This window comes from Cynocephalus volans, chromosome 13 (assembly GCF_027409185.1).
Source record: "Cynocephalus volans isolate mCynVol1 chromosome 13, mCynVol1.pri, whole genome shotgun sequence".
NCBI lineage: Eukaryota > Metazoa > Chordata > Mammalia > Dermoptera > Cynocephalidae > Cynocephalus > Cynocephalus volans.
In genome coordinates this window covers 110,909,205-110,931,971 of record NC_084472.1, presented here as the reverse complement: position 1 = coordinate 110,931,971, position 22,767 = coordinate 110,909,205, and the positions used below count along the sequence as shown (strand labels likewise).

The 22,767-nt window shown below is 36.0% G+C and overlaps 1 protein-coding gene across 1 annotated transcript in view; it reads right to left on the bottom strand.

Moving 5' to 3' along the window:
* LOC134361754 (disintegrin and metalloproteinase domain-containing protein 18-like) overlaps positions 1–22,479 on the bottom strand; it is a 129,695-nt gene extending 107,216 nt beyond the window's left edge. Inside the window, 5 exon segments of the mRNA XM_063076732.1 lie at positions 9,223–9,400; positions 13,608–13,684; positions 14,084–14,162; positions 16,437–16,492; positions 22,243–22,479. Coding sequence (XP_062932802.1) covers positions 9,223–9,400; positions 13,608–13,684; positions 14,084–14,162; positions 16,437–16,492; positions 22,243–22,479 — 627 coding nt within the window.
* Positions 22,480–22,767: the final 288 nt, after the last annotated feature.

The following is a 22,767-nucleotide window of genomic DNA, read 5'->3' as shown; positions in this document are numbered from 1 at the left end:
ATTCTCTATTATGTTCCATTGGCCTATGTGTCAGTTTTATGCCAATATCATGCTGTTTTGGTTACTATAGCTTTGCAGTATATTTTGAAATCAAGTAGTTTGAGGCCTCTACCTTTGTTCATTTTGCTCCAAATTGCTTTGGCTATTTGGACATTTTCAGTGGTTCCATATGAATTTTAGAATTGTTTTTTCTATTTCTGTGAAGAATGCCATTGGTATTTTGATAGGGATTCATTGAATTGGTAGATCACTTTGGGTAGTATAGACATTTTAACAAGATTAATTCTTCCAATCCATGAGCATAGGATATCTTTCCATTCTTTTTGTGTTTATGTCCTCTTCACTTTATTTCGTCAGTGTTTTGTAATTTTCATTGTATTACTTATTAACCTCTTTGGTAAAATTTAATCATAGGCTTTTATTTTTTCTGTTGTGAACGTGTTTGCTTTCTTGATTTCATTCTCAGATTATTGCTGTTGGCATATAGAAACACTACTAATTTTTTATGTTAATTTTGTATTCAGCAACTTTACCATATTTGTCAATCAGTTCTAACAGTTTTTAGGTGAAATCTTTTGGTTTATTTAAAAATAAGATCATTTCTGCAAAGAAGGAAAATTTGACTTCTTGTTTTTCAATTTGAATGTCCATTATTACATTACTATTTAAATAAAAGTTGTAAAAATGAGCATCCTTCTCTTGTTCCAGATCTCTTACCTGTGTGTGTGTTATATATGGCCTTTATTGTTTTGTGGTACATTCCTTCCATATGTAATTTGTTTAGAGTTTTTACTATAAAGTGTTGCTGAATTTTATTAAATGTTTTTTTTTTTTTTGCATCATATGGTTTTGGCCTTCATTCTGTTGATGTGGTATATCAAATTAGTTGATTTGCATATGTTAAACCATTCTTACATCCTTGAAATACTTCCCACTTGATCATGGTGTATAATCTTTTTGGTGTGCTGTTAGATTCAGTTTATTAATATTTTGCTGAGAATTATTGCACTTATGTTCATCAGGGATATTGCCCCATTGTTCTGCCAGTGGTGGTGGTATTGTGTCCTTGACACTTTGGTATTAGGGTAATGCTCACCTCATATTATGAGTTTGAAAAAAATCTCCTTCTATGCAATTTTATGCAATAGTTTGAGAAGAATTTGTATTAGTTATTCTTTAAATGTTTGGTAGAATTCAGCAGTGAAACCATCTGGTCCTGGACTTTCCTTTGTTGAAAGACATTTTTACTACTGATTTAATCTTGTCACTCGTTAAATATTAGTCTGTTCAGTTTTTCTCTTTACTGATGGTCCAATCTTGGTAGGTTGTATGTGTTGAGGAATTTATCCATTTTTTATTGATTTTCCAATTTATTGATGTATAGTTGTCCATACTAGTCTCTGGGCTGGCCAATTAGTTCAGCTGATTAGACTGCAGTGTTATAACACGAAGGCCAAAGGTTCAGATCGCTGCATTGGCCAGCTGCCAAAAAAAGAAAGAAAGAATGAAAATAAATTATCTCAAAATTGTCTCTAATGAGCCTTAGTATTTCTGTGATAACAGTTGCAATGTTGCCTGTTTCATCTCTGATACTATTTGGGCATTCTCCCCCTTTTTCTTAGTACAGCTAAAGGTATGTCATTTTTGTTTATTTTTTCAAAAAAAGAACTATTTGTTTCATTGATTTTTAGTATTTTTGTCTTAATATTATTTATTTCTGATTTGATTTTTATTATTACTTTTTAAATACTAATTTTGGGCTTGGTTTGTTCTTGTTTATCTAGTTCCTTGAGGTACATGGCTAGGTTGTTTATTTGAATTCTTTTTCTCTTTTTTTCTATGTAAGACTTTATTGCTATAAACTTCCCTCTTATTAGTTTTTTTGCTGTTGTGTTTCCAATTTTATTTGTTTTTAGAAATTTTTTATTTCCTTCTTAATTTCTTGATTGACCCGTTAGTCATTTAGGAGTATGTAGATTAATTTCCATGTGTTTGTACAGTTTCCATAGTTCCATTGTTGTCAGAAAAGATACTTGATATTATTTTGATTTTTAAAAATTTGCTCAGACTTGTTTTGCAGCCTAACAAATGGTGTATCCTGGAAAATGTTTCATGCACTAATGAGTACAAGGTGTATTTTGGAGCAGTTGGATAAAACGTTCTGTAAATATTAGTAAGGTCTTTTTGATCTAGAGTGTAGTTTAACTCCAGGGTTTACTTGTTGGTTTTCTGTCTGGATGATCTGTCCATTTCTGATAGTGGAAAGTTCAAGTTCCCTACTATAATTGTAATGTAGTCTATTTCTTCCTAAATCTATTAATATTGCTTTGTTTATTTGGGTACTCCTGTGTTTGGTATATATATTTACAATTATTATTTTTGCCTGCTGAATTGACACTTTTATCCTTATATAATGACCTATGTTTCTTTTTTCATTTTTTGATTTAACATATGTGACAGCAACTCCTTATCTCTTTTTGGTATAATTTGCATGGAATGTCTTTGTCCCTCCCTTACTTTTCAATCCATATGTATCATTATTGGTGAAGTGAGTCTCTTGTAGGCAGCACATAGTAAGGTCTTGTTTTGTTTATCCATTTGCCACCGAATAAATTTTACTTGGGGAATTTAATCTATTTAAATTCAAAGTTATTATTGATAGGCATGGACTTACTCATGTCATTCTGTTAATTATTTTCTTGTTGTTTTGTAGATCATTTTTTTCCTTCCTCTCTTGCTTTTTTTGTTTTGCTTTGTTTTGTTTGTTTGTCTGATGGCTTTCTGTGTTGGTATGCTTGACCTTATCTTTTTATTATAGGATTTTGTTGTATGGTTATCCTGAGGCTTACATCTTATACTCATAACAAGCTAATTTAAACTGACTACAGCTTAATTTGGATTGCATACACCAATTCTTCACTTCTACTCCATTTCTTCCCCTATTTTATGTTTTGGTGTCACATACTTCATATCTTCTTATAACATATATTCTTTAATATATTATTGAATTATTGTAGCTTTAGGTGTTTTTAATAGTTTTTCCCTTTAGAGATATATTTGATTTACCTGTCACCATTACAGTATTAGTGTGCTTTGAATTTGACAATTTTTTTTTGTTTGTTTTACCAGTGAGTTTTATACTTTCACAAAATTTTATGTTACTAATTAGTTTCCTCTTCCTTTGGTTTAAAGAACTTACTTTAGTGTTTGTGTTTTTTTATAATGCACATCTAGTGGTGATTAACTCTCTTATCTTTTGTTTGTCTGATAAAATCTTCATCATCCCTTCATTTTTGAAAGACAGGATTGCTGGGTATAATGTTCTTGGCTGGCAGTCTTTTTCTTTCAAGATTTTGAGTGTATCACCCCACTCTCTTCTGTCTTCCAAGGTTATGCTGAGATATCCACTTATAGGCTTACGGAGATTCCCCTATACATGACAAGTCACTTTTTTGTTGCTGCTTTCAACACTCTTTGTCTTTAACTTCTGAGATTTTGGCAATGATGTGTTACAGTTTGCTTATCTTTGGATTAACATTATTTGGTGTCTTGTGGGTTGTTTATACCTAGCTTTCTAATTCCTTCCCCAGACTTCAGAAGTTTTCTGTTGTATCTTTGAATATGTTTTATTTCTATCTTTCTCTTTTTTCTCCTTCAGGCATACCAGTTATGCATGTTACTCCACTTGTTGGTGTCCCATATGTCTGTTAAGCTATTTTCATCTTTTTTTTTATTCTTGCTTCTCAGATTGGATTATTTCCACTGATCTTTCTTCAAGTTCACTGATCTTTTCTTCTGTTTGATCAAGTCTGTTGTTAAACCCCATTATTGAATTTTTCAGTTTGGTTATAACATTCTTCAGATGTATTGTTTACATGTGGGACTTTTTAATACATTCTATCACCTTATTGAAGTTCTCAGCTTGTTCTTGCATTTCTGTATTCACCTCTGTAAGTATCTTTATGACTCTGTGTCTTGTTAGACTGGTCTTGAGTAAGAGAAAATTTTCACCAATCCATCCGACCAGAGATTTTAAGCTGCGTCTCTAATCTTGGTGTTTGTCCACACTGCTATCTCTGGTTTTGGTGGCCCCTGGAAGTTAGGATGTGCCACATTTTGTAAGTCCACCAGGACTAATATAATAGGAGCAAGTTTCTTTAGATATAGTTGGAAAGAGTTGGAAAGGGTGGAGTGTTGGATGTGAGTTCCAGTTTTCTCTGTCTTCATGATGAAGTTAAGTGAGGGTGTTTATTTCTTACTCTTTTTAGACTAAGCCAGGGAGAGGATCTGGGTCAAATGCCTGTACTCATGTTCATACTGCACCTTCTGATTCTGGAGAGACAGCTACTGAAAGTGAGCCTGTAATATGCACACCTGTTTGTTTTCTGTAGTCTTGTGTGAGTCGGAATCACAAAGGCTGCTCCACTTCCAAAGCTAGGTTATTAAGGAAAATGTCCCTTAGCTGGGTGGGAGCTTTGAAGATGGTGGTACTCAATTCATAGCCAAACTCCTTCCAGGGAAACTGAATAATCCTCTAGTTTGGTCATGAGGTGAGCTCATGAGGTGCCAAGCTCTGGCTCCATCTACTGAAGGGCAGTTGATTGCTTGCCCCATTAGCAACATGATGCAAGTTTATTAGAGACCAGGCCATCAAGTAGCCACTGGGAGTGTGCATCCTAAACTTCTTCCAGGAAAAAAGTTAGATCTTCACATTCCTGCCCCCTTTCTGTACTGCTCCAAGAGGGTGGAGACCCTGAAAGTTTTTGGCCCCTTTTTAAAGCCTCCTCTTTGTTCTTGGATCAAGTGACACTCATATATATCTAGGCCCTTCTCTTCCCAGAGTTATGAGGTTTAGGATGAAGTCCTTTGGGAGGCAGCTTTATCAATTTGGCCTCTTGATGTATGTCCTAAACCCTTTCTGGAGAGAAAGAGGGAGTTGCTTTTTTAAAGGTCTTTTCTCTGCACCACTCAAAGGGTATTGTGTCCCTTCAGGTACTTGCACACCTGAGTGAAGATGCTTCTTCTTTCCTGCTGTCTAGAGAGACATACATATGCCAGTCTCTTCTGCTCCCAGAGTTAGAAGGTTTAAGATGAATTTTCTTAAGTGGATGTTGAAAGAGCTGGGTGCTTGGTGTGAGTGCAAACTCCTTCTAGAATGGCAGTGGGTTAATAATTGATCATTTCTTAAACTCCCTGGTGCACGTTAGTTAGAGACCAGGCAGTCAGACAGTTGCTGGGAGTGGGTGGTTTGTAGACTTCTTCCAGAGGGAGACAGAGGCTGATTTTTTAAGGCCCTTCTTCATCCAAGAGGATGGAGTCCTTTAAAGAACCCACACTCTATATTAAACCATTGCATCATTTCCTGTGGTCTGGAGAGATGCACATGTTTCTCACCCCTCTACTCTCACTGCTGGTGAATTAAGCATCAAACCATGCAGAAACTTGGGATTACAGTCCTGTATGTGATGTCCAGGCCCTCATCTCTACAGGAAGAAACTGAGTGTTGGGAATCATTTTCTCGGTTTTGTGGTTAGGTGCCAAGTGTGACTTGGCTTTTCCTATCATCCCATGTAGATATTTTCTTAGTTGTCTGGTGGGCAGAAATCTCTCCATTGGTCTCTGACTTTCTATCAGTGGATGGATGTTTATTTGGTGAATCATGGGTGGAAGGAGTCAGGAACTTCCTCTTCCAGCATGTTGGTAAAGTCACTCTCCCGTTATCAAATATCTTGATAAATCAAATTATAGCAGTAATTTTTCTCATTAAATACTTTACATTTTAGCTAACTGCTGCCAAAAGCATTTACGGTGAAAAGAAAAAAAAAAAAAACCTTTCTTTCAGGTTTCAGGATTCAGATGAGAGATATAGAAAACTGAGAAGTGCATGGCTATCACACGTAAAAGGGTAGCGGGGTAAAAGTTAGACAAAATGCATATTAACAATTTCTATTAAATCCTTCAAAAAGAGGAGATTGCAGATCAAACTTTTAACCAAAATGTGGAGAATAAAATGTGCCTGCAGGTGTGACAGGAACCAAATATTTACATACCTGCTGTGGGTGACACCAGGTGCCATGTAAACTGGTAAGTACATTCAGCTAAAAAATCTGGCTCAATTTCTACAGCCTAAGCTTGTGCTGGCATAAAAGTGTAAAGTCTCTGGAAACCATAAAGGTAGTTGGTTTTGTAGCTCTTTCCAGGCTTTTTCTCCAGAAATCCCACAAGCTACTCACAACGAAGACTGGAGAGAGGAGTAAAAAAGATTCCATCATAGTGCTTGCTGGAGGAATGTCAGCCACTGCAGAAACTGCCCAAACCCATTTCCTCTATCTCTTTTGTGATTCAAAGACTTAATCTTCAAGGGAGAGTGCAAAGAGGTTTGTAGCCTAAAGGCACTTGTGAAACCCATTAAAGCTGGGGAAGGAAGAAGGAAAAAAAGTTCTACCTCTGGATGGAGGCAGGGGAAGAAATACTTGCATTACATCTGGAGAAGGAACATGAACATTTGTGAAGACCACATCCCCATACCAAGGTTCATAGTGCCTGCCTCGCAATGAGTCTCATTCATAACATCAGAAAGTGCCCCGTTCTCTGTCTCATGCCAAGACCACGTCCTGTATTAAAATGTCAAGGAAAAAAAAAAAAAAACAGTGGAGATAACAGCAGGCTCTAGTGGACAGATTTTTTCTGAAAAGAAAGTAAACAAAACCAAGTGTAGAAATTCAAAGTCAAGCAGTTGACAGGCATTTCTGTAACAAATTATTGCTCACTGTCAACACAAGCTATCACCAGAGGAATGTGAAGCTTCTGGTGCACTGAGGATAGTCATAGAAACAACGAATGTCAAATGAACCTACTTTCTCACTAGATTAACACAACCTTTCAAACTAAAGACCTGAAAGAAGAAAGCACGCACTTTTCTCCAAGCCTAAAAAATATTAGTTTAGTATCTACTGCCTAATGAAACATGTCTGGCTTTCAATAAAATAATAATAAAAAGGAACACAAACAGGCAAAAGAAATTTTGAGAAACACAGTAATCATGAGAATAGACTGATGCATGACACAGATATTATAGCTATCAGACATATGTTAAAGGCTCTAATGGAAAAGATTATACAACATGTAAGATCAGATAGTAAGTTCAACATCAAATACTTCTACCCAGACCACCCAAGACAGAAAGGAGATCTGTCCCTATCCACATGGGTCTAAAACTTATATTCGATTATTGAGTATCCTTGCATTCTGTTCTTAGTAAGGTGTTACTTTGCAATTGGAGATAATCTAGCAAAGAGAAAGGTGTTCTCTCTGCTTGCCTCTGAGAGATAGCTCTTATGATTTTCTCACAAACTTCTAGACAAAACTGATGAAAGTCTGAAAGTAAATAGTGAACTTTGGTCAAACTTGTTTTGGATTACTTTAATGTAACAATTAATAATGATACATCACTTCAAAATTTAAAATGCAGAACAAAGCTTAAAAATTTCTTACAAGAAGAGTAGTATGACAAAAGAAATAAACAATGAATTCCCTGGGCCACCCCACACCCCCCCAAAAAACCCATAATATGTAGGCAATAGTAGTATTGAACAAAGCAAACAAATTAATCTAATGGACATCTGTATGTTACACTTCTCACTGTGTGATGGAGATGAAAAAAGGATTTACTCAAAGCACCATGAATGCATTGAGAAGCCCAAAGGGACAGCATCCCAGAGCAAACTGGGTACAGCAACCACTCAAAGTTAGCTTCTCTCTTTTATTGTAAAGACAAGGACGTTTCACAAGAAAATTCAGTTGATTCAGTCATTACACAAGTACACAAGGACATGGGCAGTGTTACAAAAGTTATCTATGGCTAAGTATAGCTTAACAATGGAAACTAGTAACATCAGTAAAATAAACAAAGTGACATTCCAAAGTACAATTAGTGAAAAGCTAAGTTGGTCAAATTTGCTCATTATCTAAAGTACAAACTCTCCTTAAATAAAAGTTACATTCTTATGATAAAATCTAAGTACAATTATCTCTAAAGTTTCCCCCAACAGACAGCTTGCCCCTAGCAAATATTTTTTTCACATCTTTTCCTTCAGCAATTCTTAAAATTTCTTAACAGGATCAGTATGACAACCGTCTGTCAGCTCTAAAATTATTAAAGTATACAGTCCCTTACCTAAGCAGTGATTAGAGTTGGTTAGATGGGCTGCGGCCCAGCTGCCTGTGGGCTGTAGCCCCCTACGCAAGGGCTTTTGCCCCAATATGTATTTACCTTAGAACCCTATTCCAAAAATCAAATGAGAATCAACATTATTTAACTAGAATTGATTAAATGGGCTTTTGCCCTCTATCTGTAGACTTCCGTCTCCTATCCGAGGGTGTTTTCCCTATATATGCATTTACCTAAAAGCCCTATTCTAAAACCAAATAAGAATCAAGATTACTAACCCTTCACGTCTGCAGGACCGTACACAAAACAGCTGAGTATACAGAGAAACATACAGACTAAAGCTGAATATAAGGACACTTCAAAAAGTTCACGGAAACATTCTTATTACCTTTCAGTTTTATTTTCCCAGAAACTTTTCAAAGTATGTACATTATCAGAACATGATGAAATGACATTTAAAATTAATACCAAACATATCTGGAAAATCCCCAAATATGCACACTTCTAAATGTCCCATGGGTCAATGGAAGAATAACAAGGGAAATTAAAATACATGTTATATTAAATGCTTACAAGTACATGGCATATAAAATTCATAAAATAAAGTGACATCAGTGAAAATCAGAGTTCTGAGACCCTCCAAAACTTCTACATAAAACAAACAAGGGAAATGGCAAAGAGTGTCAGAATCAACTTTTTCAAAACTCTTGAAATTAACCAAAGTTTAGAAATATAGGAAGAATGCAGACTTTTTATACTCTTTTGCTCTGTTCTTCCTGAATTTCTAAACTTTTTCAATAACATGCATTTTGTTTGATAAGATATAGAAAATAAATATTGCATAATGTACATCAAACAATAAACTTGAAATATATTATTATATAAATTCTATATATTTAAGACAGAATTTTATTTAAAGGCAGAGAAAATAATACACAATTTAATATTTCTACACAGCAGCTAGCTAGTTTCCTTTCCTGATTAAAAAAATCTACAAAAGTAAGATTAAAAAATCTCCTAGTAAGTCATAACATCAGAACCGTCACAGTTACCTGTGCGCTCAGATGAACTTTATAGAGATGGTCTTTCTGCCAAATACTGCTATAATTTTCTGCTAACCCTGGAATATCTGAATCGTAATTTTTCACTTGATAAATTATATGTTCAAATCTTGCTGAAGATTCCAGTGGTTCAATTCCATAGCTGATATTTTCAAACTGAAGAAATCCCCTAAGTATTCAGAAGACACTCATTGTAAAAATCCTGCAAATAATCCCATCAAAGCTCTAATCTGAAATGGTGTGAGAAATAAGAAACCATAGTAAAAAACATGTTTTAAAACCACTTTTTTCCTATTTGTTTTTTGCAGTCTACTACTAGTAACAGCCACCACATCTCCTTAAGTTTTGTTCACATTTGAAAGAACTAAATGTAGCAAAGAGTATTTTGTAATTTCTAGAAAGTAATCAGATTCATTCAAGGTATATTAATTAAGGCTAAGTTTTGCCAGGAACCAAGATATTTGTTGAGAATTCTAAGAGTAAAGTTCCTGTTCTTACAAAGATTAAAATAAGGAAAAGCAGGTATGTAGGGTGGATATCTAAAGAGGTTGATATCTATGAAAACTACAATCAGAGAATTGCAATTTTCTGAGTTTACATGAATAAAATTTGGAAATCAAGTAACTGCAACAAAGGAAAGTTAGAGCCTTTTTCTGGGCTATGGATTCTTTCTCCTCTGATGAACTTGTCATAAGTAAGTTTCCCAGTATCAATGATGAAAACCACTTATCCTGACACTTACCTTTGAGGGATCTTCTTAATTAGCTGTTTCATGTCTGGCACTAAACTGAAAGCATACTATAAGTGCCTGTTATACTCAGGTAACTAATTAATGCCATTTCCCATCACTTCTTGAGATAATGACAGAGAATGCAACAATAATATTTAGGGAGATGTTCTAAAGTTTCCTTTTGTGAAACTATCCCTTTCTGTAAAATGTCCTGAAAATATATCCATTCAGAATTCCCTGAGTTGATTTTATTTAAATTAGCACTTAAGTCCAGGTATTACTATTAATATCAATAAAAGTAAGACCATCATAAAAAGAACTTTCAGATTTGGATTTCTCTTAAAGAAAGATTTGTGTCTGCTAGTCACTAAGTTTCATCTTAAAGTACATCCTAAATTCTCCACACACTGACATCCTGTAAGATGCTATTACCTGAGGAGAGGCAAATGGTGGAACAGAGGAGCCCAGGTGTGCTCCTACCACAGACAAAGACCAAAACAAGGAGTGAACAGCTAAGTACTAAAGAGGGCATCAGTGGGAGGCATGGGGGGCAGCAGGAATCTGGTGAGAACCCTGTGGAGAAAAACCCAGGAGGGTGGCATAGAGAGGGGAAAGAGACGCACGACTTCAGCTGCCACATTTCTGACACCGGAATCAGCATAGGAGGAATTGTTCCTCACAGTGAAAAGAATCTGCTCTGCCATGAGCACTTCCTCAGTGGCCACTGACATTGTCCCGCCCCAAGGCCACTGCCCATGTCTCCACCCCAGCCTCTGCCACTCCTGCCCCCTCCCATCATCGGTGCTCCTGTCTCCCTGCACAACAAGTCATCCTTCTCCTTGCTGCAGACATCCCTGCTCTCACCACCCAGCCCAGGTACCACCAGCTCCACCTTGCCCAGATCTAAGTGTTCCTGTGTTTTACCAGGCAGGAGAAAACAGGAAAGAAGTAAATGAGTGCAACCTGGAAGAAATGGATAAATTTCTGGACACATACAAACTGCCAAGACTACACCAAGAAGAAATAGAAAACATGAACAGACAAATACCAAGCAGTGAGATTGATGCAGTAATCACTAGTCTCCCAACAAAGAAAATCCCAGCACCATATGATGCTTCACTGCTGAATTCTAGCATCTTTAAAGAATTAACACCAATCCTTTACAAACTATTCCAAAAAATTGAAACACAGACCATTCTCCCAAACTCATTTTATAAAGCCAGCATCACCCTGATGCCAAAGTCAGACAAAGACACAACAACAAAAGAAAGCTAAGGGCCACTATCCTTGATGAACAAAGATGCAAAAATACTCAACAAGATATTAGTAAACAGAATAAAACAGCACATCAAAAAGATTATACACCATGATCCAGTGGGATTCATCCCAGGGATGCAAGAATGGTTCAACATACACAAGTCAATATATGTGATGTACCACATCAACAAAGTTAAGGACAAAGACCACACAATTATCGCAATAGACACAGAAAAAGCATTTGACAAAATTCAAATACCCTTCATGATAAAAACTCTCATCAAATTAGCTGTAGAAGGAAAGTGTCTCAATACAATAAAAGCCGTATATGACAAACCTACAGCCAGTAACACCCTGAATGGGGAAAAATTGAAAGTATTTCTTTTGAGAAGAGGGACAAAACAAGGATGCCACTCTCACCACTCCTATTTAACATAGTATTGAGCGTACAAGCAAGAGCAATCAGGCAAGGGAAAAATGAAGAGCATCCAAATTGGAAAAGACAAAGTCATATTGTCCCTGTTTGCAGATGACATGATCTTATGTATAGAAAAACCTAAAGACAATCAAAAGACTCTTAAAGTTGATAAACAAATTCAGAAAAGTTGCAGGATACAAAATCAGTATACAAAAATCAGTTGCATTTTTATATTCCACAACAAAGTAGCAGGAAAAAAGAAAATCAAGAAAGCAAGCCCATTTACTATAGCTACCAAAACCAAAACCAAAAACAAAATAACAAAAAATAACCTAGGAATAAATTTAACCAAAGAGGTTAAAAATGTCTGCAAGAACTACAAATCACTGCTGGAAGAAATTAAAGAGGATACAAAAAGATAGAAAGACATTCCATCTTTATGAATTAGAAGAATGAACATTGTGAAAATTTCCATACCACTCAAAGCAGTCTGCAGATTTAATGACATTCCCACCAAAATACTCAAGACTTTCTTCACAGAAATAGAAAAAACAATCCTAACATTCACATGGAGTAACAAAAGGCCCCAAACAGCAAAAGCAATCCTGAATAATAAAAATAAAGCCACAGGCATTATAGAACCTGACTTCAAATGACACTGCTAAGCTATGGTAACCACGTGATAGTGTAGGAGCACGGTACACGCATAGAAATCAACACACAGACCAATGGATTGGAATAGAAAAGCCAGGAATCAATCCACGTACTTACAGTCAGCTCAGCTTTATTAAAGTCACGAAGAACGTACATCGGGGAGAGGAATGGTCCCTCTCCATTGCATCTTCAGTGAATGGTCCTGGGAAAACTGCACATCCACGTTGACTCGCACTTCTCACCAGATAACAAAATCAACTCAAAATGGATTAAAAACTTAAATATAAGACCTGAAACTATAAAACTCCTACAGAAAATACAGGGGAAACACTGGAGAATGTAGGACTTCGCAAAGACGTTATTAATAAGACCTCAAAAGCACAGGCAACGAAAGGAAAAAATAAACAATTGGAATTATATCAAACTAAGAAGCTTCTGCACAGCAAAGGAAACAATCAACTCAGTGAGAAGACAACATACAGAATGAGAGAACACATGTGCAAGCTATATATCTGACAAGGGATTAATATCCAGAATATACATGGATCTCAAACAACATAAAGGTAAAAAAAAGAAAAAAACAAAAATCCACAAATAATTCAATTAAAAAATGGCAAGGCAGCTGAATAGACATTTCTCAAAGGAAAACATTCAAATGGCCAACAGGTACAATAAAAAATGCTCAAAGTCACTAACCATCAGGGAAATGCAAATCAAAACCACACTGAGATATCTCACCCATTGAGGAAAACAGTATGGAGTTTTCTCAAACAAATACAGACAGAACTGCCATATGATTCAGCAATCCTACTGCTGTGTGTATACCCAAATATACAATGGAATACTATTCTGCCATAGAAAACTAATCAAATTCTGCCATTCACAGAAACATGGATCAGCTTGGGGAAAATTCTGTAAATGAAATAAGCCAGGCACAGAAAGTGAAATACCTCATGTCCTCACTCATATGTGGAAGCTATGAGGAAAAAGAAAAGAAATGAAAGAAAAGAAAGAAAAGAAAGAAAGAAAGAAAGAGAAAAAGAAAGAAAGAAAGAAAGAAAGAAAATCACAATAATACATTGAACTTTCAAAAGGAGAGAACTATGGTTACTAGAGGTAAGAAAAGGGGAGAGGAGAGGGGTTAGTGAGAAATTTGTTAACAGACACAAAGAATAATTACATTTGTAATGATGGATATACTAATTATCCCTATTTAATCATTATATATTATACACAGATATTGATATTCAACTCTGTACCTCACCAATATACATAATCAATTATGTTTCAATTAAAAAAAAAAAAAGATGCTATTACCTGAGACCAGAACAGATACTGAGTGTTACAACTGAGTTTGGAAATTCTACAACATATCCTTGGTAATGGCAATGCGTCTGAAAAACAGAATAGTAAGTTAAATATATAAATGCTTCATATGTCAAAAATGTATTGCCAAACATTTCAGAAGACTCAAGACATTAACAGACTTAATAAGAAGATTATAAACTATACAGAATTGTTAATGCAAATTTTCAGGAGAAAAGATTTTTGACAGCTCTGTTCATTTTGTACCACCTCTGTTTATTTTGTGCCCACGAGAATTCTCCTGTACCTGGGTTTCTTCTCTATTTCATGCCATTTCTATGTATAACAGTCAACCATATAACCAGCCAGAGTTATTTAGAATAAAACATTTTTATTAAACTGTCAACATAGGACAATATATCCTAATGGTAATGATATGTCCATTTAAGAAAGAAACATAATAAATATCTAAGACATCTGGCTCTTACCGTAACATATGGAGACTCAGAATGCAAAGATCCACTTTCATTATACATATAAATCAAGAAGTTCTGGGGTATGAATGAGCTAAAAAAAATAAATAAAGTTTGAGTTATGAATTTAATGTGAATATAAACATTAAAATAACAAAAATACATTAATTGCACAGAATTCTTATAATGACATGATTTAGAGTAATTTTAGTGTGGCGTAAGAGTTAAAATTCATAGAAGTAGCATATCGGAGTTCAGGATTTCTTAACTCTGGAATAGACTCTGAGACTCCTCTGCATCAGATATGCATGCAGCTGTGCATGAATTCATTCAACAAACATTTGCTGAGTGTCTGTTATCTGAAAGACCCTCTCCAAGGAGCTGGGATATAGCAATAAACAAAAACCAGAAATCCTCGGTCTTCGTGACAGCCAGGGACACATAGTGCCATCATCTTATATGATGATAAGGCCTGGGTGGGGGCTGGTGGTTATCAAATGAAGACAGGATGGCTTAGAAAGGATCACTGGGTAGATGATGGAAGTCATGAAGAACGAGCCACTTGGACTTTCACAGAAATGCTATTGTAGAAAGAGGTAAAAGACAGTGCAAAGACCCCAGAGTGGAAATATGCTTTGTGCATGTAAAGAACATCTAAGGGGCAATTTCCCTGGAGTGGAATTTGGAGTGAAGAAGAGACAGTAGTAAGATCTGATGCCACAGAGATGAGAAGTCACTGCAGAGTTTGAGCAGGAGAGAAAGTATCAGATCAAGGATTTAATAGAATCGGACTGAACGCTGTGTTGAGAATAATGTGCAGGGCAAATAAGAAAAGAGGGGGACCAGTCAGAAGGCGATTGAAGCCATCCAGGCAACACAGGAGGGTGGCTGGCGGAAGGGCCGCAGGAGTGGGGGACGTCCAGGTCTGGATATATCTGAAGGGAGAACACACGGGACTTAATAGACCATTGGGTATGGGGGAAACAAAGCAAAGAAAGACGTCAAAGAAGACTACAAGGATTGTTTAGTTCTGAGAAATTGAAAGAAAAGTTTCCATTTACTGAGACAGTTATGAGAAAGATAAATTTGGAAAGATACTCAAAAGCTCCGTTTGAACATGTTACCTATGAGAATTATAGTAAGCACTCGGTCATCAAATAAGCAGTCATGTAAATGAATACGGCATTCATTGGAGAGCGAGGAGGTAATGGTATAAATTTAAATCCACGACAGTAAATGAAATAACCAAGTGATTAAATATAACTAGGAAAACAAGATTCAAAATTCAAGACATGAGAAGAAATCTGAAAGAAAAAGAAAGAAAGAAAGAAATGAGAGAGAGAAAGGGAGAGACAGACACAGAGAGAAGGGGTCATCACAATGGTAGCAGACAAGCCAGGACCAAGACTGTGGTATCCTGGAAGCCAAAGGAAGTATTAACAGGGGAGACACTTATCACCTGTGCCAAGTGCTGTAATTGATCAGTAAAAATGAAGACTAAAAAGTGTCCATGGCATTCAAAAACATTAAGAACACTAATGACCTTACCATAAAACATGTTTAGTGGAGTTATAGAGGCACCAAAGACCAACATGAGCTTAGTAAACCTGAATTAAGTAGGAAAGACATGAATTAAGTGAGAATAATTTTCTCTAGCCCTGTCCAACGACAAAGATGCGGGCAAACAAGGAGCAGCTATTACAAACATATATTTTTAAAGATGCAGGCAGAGAAGAGGCTATTTGATTGTATTTATATGAAATGTTGAAAATATACAAATTAGGATACAGAAAGTAGATTGATTGTTGCCTGAAGTTGTGGGTGAGAACAGAGATTAACTATGAAATGACGTGAGGGGTCTTATATTGGGAGACAAACGTTCTAAAGTTGATGGTTTCAACACTGCATAAAGTTATTAACATCATTAATTTACACTCTGATGAATTTTACATGTAAAATAAATTCAATAAAGTTGTTAAAAATAAACATATATACAATTAATACGTCATAAAAAGCATGCCACTAGTTAAATTTCCCACAATAATCACTTTATGTGTAACTTTGATTTCACATCAGACACACTTAATGTAACTTGCAGTTTGGCGGTTCAATGGCTTATACTCAGTTGGAGATTTACAAATAGGTAGCTTATTTCTTAACTTGAAAATGTCAAGCTGGAAAATTTAAATGCAAGGGCTTCGTAGATCTAATATTCATGAACCAATGAATTCTAAATTGAAAAGTGGGTTGATAAAACAAGTCTGCACTATGTTGCCTTCCTAAATGTAAATACTGTGCAAAATCTTTAAAACAGTAAAATCCAAGCTTAAAACTTTCTGTTTTCCTTAAAGGGAAAATCATATCTTACTGTTTTATGAGATGCAGAGTATATGGTTTTCCATCAATTGTCATGACATAAATCACCTAAAATAAAGCAAATCAATAAAGATGATTTAATAATCAGAAACATGCAAAGTAAAACAGTATTTTTCACACAAGTTAACAAGAAAGATTTAGTCCATTAAAAAATAAAAATATTCTTCAGAATTTATTACACTAAATAGTAAAATTTAGTATCTTGATAACTTCAGGAACAGTATAATCAATTTAATGCATAGAGATAACTTTTTGAAAAAAAGAAGAGTACATTTTGAAAAATATGTAATTTTAACATTATTAATACTATATTAATTGCTTTTATTTAGCAAAACATATAATTTTTTAGACAAAAAGAATAAGACATGCCTATTGGTTTATATTCCAGACCAAACAGAATGAACCAATAACAAATTTATAAGTACTGATATAGACATAGATATACACTACCACATATACTTAAAAACATTTAGCAACTCAACATAAAGCTATAAGGAAAAAAAAAAAAAACCTGAGAGACTGAAAGCAGACAAAAGCCTGTGAGGAATGCCACAGCTCCAGGAATGAGACTGAGTAGTAATTATGTTCATCATCCTACTGTGATGGTATCTATAGAATCTCACAGGCAGAGTAATCGGACTGTGTCCACAAATTCAGATAAACATCTCTGCTAGAAAATCTATAGTTTCTTTACAAGACAGATGTCTGATTTTAAGCTGGAACAGAGTTTGTGGACTTGGTAGAGAGAAATAGGGCAGTGCTGCTTATGACTCTAAACACCCAGACAGTACAAGGAGCACACAGACTCAGAAATCCACCTGCTAATAACCCAGACCCGAGGCAAATCTTATTCCCCTAAATCTAATGTAAGCTACGACAGCAGATCCAATGCATTAGCCCCAGTTGAATGCAAAACAGAGGCAGCAGAAAGTTGACAAAATCTAAACTACCATGGCAAGTACATAAGAAAAAAACCAAACATTTAACTTGTGAGAAATGTCTCCACCAAGAAGAGAAGATAACAAATTCAGCAAATGAGAAAAATTACTCCTGAGAAAACCAGAAAGTATTTAAATAAAATAGGACCTTAATATAAGTATATTTAATATCCTTATAAGACAGTGGGTATTAAACCCAAGGACTAGGGATTAGGTGTAATAGAACACTATTTCTAAAATTTTCTAGCAGTTCATGAGTGTCTATCATATGCCTAGCACTCTCTTAAGTACTCTATATGTTTTTCTAACATCTTTATCTTCACAAAAAACATAATTTTTTATTCTGAGAAAAAGTGCTTAAGTAAATTTCCCAAGATGACACATCTAATGAATGTTAGGGCTTGACAGAGAGGTCATGTGCTTTACCAGTATATTGCACTGCTAGCATGTGAAGAAGAGCAGATAGTTCTCACTGAAGGAAGAAAAGATAATTATGAAAATGAACCAATTAATTACACAGCATTTTAAGTAAACCATTTCCTGAATACACAATTTATCTGAAGGATAAATTAGTGAGATTGAACATCAAAGCTAAGAAAGTTTTTGATAATTAAATTCACAGTGATTTTAAAAGCGGAAGATCTGCAAGAGTAAATAAGAAACAGAGGTGCTATTTCCAGAATTTTCGAAAACAGATAAGAATTTAAGTAGGCAAGAATAAAGAAAACAAAGAAGAAGCAATAGTTAAGAAATATTACTTCAAAATTAGAGAAGAAGATATAAGTATACTCATTTCACCAAGGGCAATAAAGGAGTAAACCTCTGTGCACTTGGTGTCGGTGATAAGTTTTTAGATATGACAGAAAAAGCACAATCCATAAAAGAAAAATAACAATACTTTGGTCCTCATTTAAGTGAAAATACTTAGCTCTAAGAAAAATATTATTTAAAAAATTGTAAAAGAACAAGCTATACATTGGGAAAAATTAAAACACACCCAAAATTTGTAAAACAACAATGAGAAACAAAAAAGTTTTTAAATGGTCAAAAGATCTGCAAAGCCATCTTACTAAAGAAGATATACAGATGGAAAATAATAGGTATAAAGAAAATGCTCAATGTCACTAATCATTGGTAAAATCCGAATCAAACCACAATGGGATATCAACCCACACCTGTCACAACGACTATTATTAAAAAAGAAAAAATACAACATGTATTGGCAAGAATATAGAGAAATTGGAACACTTCCATAGTATGTGTGGGAATGCAAAATGGTGCAGCCACTATGGAGGACAGTATGAAGGTTCCTGAACAAACAAAAATAGAATTATCATAATAATCCAGGAGACGTACTTCTGAGTATTTATCCAAAATAATTAAAATCAGGATTTTGAAGAAATATTAGCATGCACAGGTTCATCGCAGCATTTTTCATAATATCCAAGATGAGAACCAATCCAAATATGCATCACAGATGAATGGATAAAGAAAATGCAGTATAAACATACAATGGAATACTATTTAGCCTTTTGAGAAAGGGAACTTCTGCAGTGTGAACAACCTGGACGAACCTTGAGAACATTATGCTAAGTGAAGTAAGCCAGTCACAGAAAGACAAATACTGATCATCTAAAACACACAAGTTCATAGAATCAAAGAGTGGAATGGGGTTGCCAGGGACTGGGACAAGGGGCAAGTAGGGACTTACTCAGCAGAGAGCATACAGTGTGACTCAAGAAAGATACGTGAGCCCTAGAAACTTGTATAACATTGTACTTGTAGTCAAGAATAGTGTATTGTACACTTAAAATTTTGTGAAGAGGGTAGATCTTGTGTTAACTGCTCGCGGTAAAGATAAAAGTAAAGTAAAAATGAAAACAAGAGTAAAGTAAAAGTAAAGGTAAAGCCAAGGTAAAAATAAAAGCAGAAAAAGTGACAATATATAAGGCAATTTTCTTTGAGAAATGCATAACCCAGTTAGGAGACTTCTGCAGCAGAGGCAGCGCGTAACCAAGAACCTCATTGCATCAGGGGAAAATCTGTGGCTTTTGCTCACTGTAACTCTTGTCCCTACATGAGTTCAGTGTAATCAGGAGATGACTCCCAACTGCTGGCTTCTGCTGGCGGGGAAACAAGGAGCACACTTCTATGCCATCTGAATCTAAACTCAAATAGGAATGGTTACAAGGGTAGGGGTGTCACGAGCAGCCTGGTCTGGCACCAGAGACTCTGCGGTACCACGCGTCTATTAGGCAGAGCTCTGGTACCCTGGCTCGCCACAAAACGGCGGAGGCTGTAGAACCACAGACAGACACCCCGGAGAGCTCCTGAGCAAAGACACTCTTCAGCTAGGAAATTACTTGGAAAAGCATAGAAAGAATGTATCTCCAGAAAAAGCCCGAGAGGTTTCCAGAATCTCAGGCTGAGCTGATAGATGAAGATCCTCTCTGTGTGAAGCAGACCGTCAAGAGCAGGAGAGGTGGACAGGTTTTTTCCTCAAGTTCCCAAGTCCCCCCCTAAAGATAACAAGGCCTACAAAGAAGCAGAGAAGATCCAGTCGAAGAAACAAATTAAATATATAGAAACTGTTCCCAAACAAATAGGGATACAGGAATTACCAGACAAAGAATTTAAAATAACCATATAAGGATGCTCACTGGGCTAAAATACAGCACAAATAGACAAACAAAATCAGGAAAATGACACACAAGCAAAGGAAAATGTCAGCAAAGAGATAAAAGCTATGAAGTTGAACAAAACAAATTATGGAACTCAATACTACAATAACTGAATTTTAAAAATTCACTGGAGGGGCTAGACAGCTCTTGACCAGGCAGAAGAAAGAGTTGGCAAACTATAAGACAGGGCCTTCAAAGTTATTAAGTTAGAGGAACAAAAAAGAGAAAAAGAATAAAAAATTAGACAGTGCCTAAGAGGTGTGTGTCACCATCAAGCAGAAAAACACAGGCATTATAAAAGCAAAAAGAGAGAAAGAGAAAGACGGGCAGGTGCCCGTGTCAACAAAGGACGGCTGAGGCCCAGAAAGAAATACCTCAGCTCCTTACTCAGAAGAGGGAAGAAAGGCAGAAAGAAAGACCACAGCATAGCGTGGAAATTTCAAAAGGAGAGAACAGGCCTCTAGTTACCAGAGGTGAGAAAGGGGGAGGAACAAGGGGTTAGCAGGTAACGGGGCAAAGGCACAAAGAATAAGTACAATTTGTAACGAGGAACATGCTATAATATTGATTTGATCTTCACATACTGCACACAAGTACTGATAGCGAACTCTGTACCCCATTAATATGAATGAACAATTGTTTCAATTGCAAAAATAAATAAAATAAATGTTAATGAAAACAAATAACTACTAAAAACTTCTCAAATATGAGGAGGAAAAAAGACATACAAATTTAAGAAATTCAAAGTACTCTAAGATAAATTGAAAAAGGGGTACACTGAGAAATATTATAATTAAACAGTCAAAAGTCACAAAATGCAATCTTAGATGCAACAATAGAAAAAACATCTTGTTATATACAAGAGAGCTTTTGCAAAATTATCAGTCAAATGCTCAGCAGAAACCTTGCATATTAGAAATGAGTAGAATAATACATTCAAAACCCTGAAAGAAATAAAAACTGCCAACCAAGAATACAATATCTAAAAAAGTGTTTCAAAAATTAAAAAGAAATAAACATTCACATAAACAAAAACTGAGGGAGTTCATCACCAGCAGATCTGCCCTACTAAATACGCTAAAGGGAATCCTTAGAGTTGAAATGAGAAGACGCAAAACAGCAACAGCAAACCACACAAAAACCCAAAACTCCCGGGAAAGGTAACTATACAGACAAATATAGAGTCCAGTAGTATTGAAATGCAGCTGCATAAATCACTTCCAAAGTTATACGGAATTTTAGAAACAAAAGCATAATAAGTAATTATAAATCTATGTTTATATATGTGCAATATAAACAGATTAATTTGTGCCATCAATAACATAAGTGTGAGAAAGCAGAAATGTAACCGAGTAAAGTTTTTATATGCAGTTGAAGTGAAGTTATCAGTTTAAATAGATCATTATAACATTAACATGGTTTATGCGATTGCAAAAGTAATCATAAAAAAAGGGAAAACAGAAGGGAATGGAAACACGTCATTACAAAAACATCAATGAAACACAAACAAAGGCTACAAGGGGGGAAAGGAAAGATAACAAGCTACAAAATACACATAAAACAAGTAACAAAATGGCAATAATAAGACCTTACATACCAGTAATTACTTTAAATATAAGTGAATGACTCCGCAATTAAAAGACATAGATTGGCTAAATTGGTTTTAAAAAAAAAAAGAAAAGAAAAGAAAACGGGACCCAAACATATGCTGTTTATTCTGAAAGTGAAAGCATGAAAAATACATTCCGTGCAAATGAGAGTTAAAGAAAACAAGAATGTGCATATTTAAACGAAACAGACTTTGAGTCAAGAACTTTCACAAGGGACAAATAAGGGCGCCATACAATCATATAAAGAACAGTCCACTAGGAAGATACAAGTAAAATTACATTTGCACCTAACATTAGACTCTCAAATATATAACGTGAGCATTGACAGGACTGAACTGAGAAATAAAGAGCAACGTGACGTAAAAGGAGACGTTAACATCCTGCTTTTGGTTGTGGATGGGACAGCAGGACAGAGCGTCGATAAGGAAACAGAAGACGCCCCTAGTATAACCCAAGGAACCGGCTCGTTCCCTGCAGAACCCTCCGTCCCGAGCACACGGAGCGTCCTGCAAGGTGGGCCGCCAGGCAGGCGACAAAACGTCCTAAAGCTGCAGGAAGCCTGAAATCACCGAGAGCCCCAGCTCTGACAACAACGGGATAACGCTGAAGTCACCAGCAGAAAGGCAACGGGAAAACGCGCAGCTGTGGGGACCAAACAGCTCCGCCGTGACCAGCGGGTCAGAGAAAACGCTCGCAACGTTCACAGTGTCCGAAGAGCAGTGACGGACAGCACAGCGCGCCGACGTTCGCGGGACGCAGCAAAAACGGTGTCCGGAGAAAACGTCACAGCAGTGAGTGCTCAGCATAAAAAAGAAGAAAGATGTCAAAGCAACAGCTGACTTCACACCTCAAGGAAACCCAGACGAAGAACTAACTAAATCAACAGCTGGAATAAGACAGTAAATGACAAAAGTCAGAGCGGAGATGAAAGTAAGAGAAACAGAAAACTCGATGAGACGGGCAGCTGGTTTTCTGAAAAGATCAACGTAATTGACTCTTAGCCAGAGTAACTAAGGAAAAAAAGACAAAACTCAAATTCAGTCGGAAGTGAGAGCCTGAGGGAGGGGCCGACGGGGAGCAGCGCTGCGACCGCG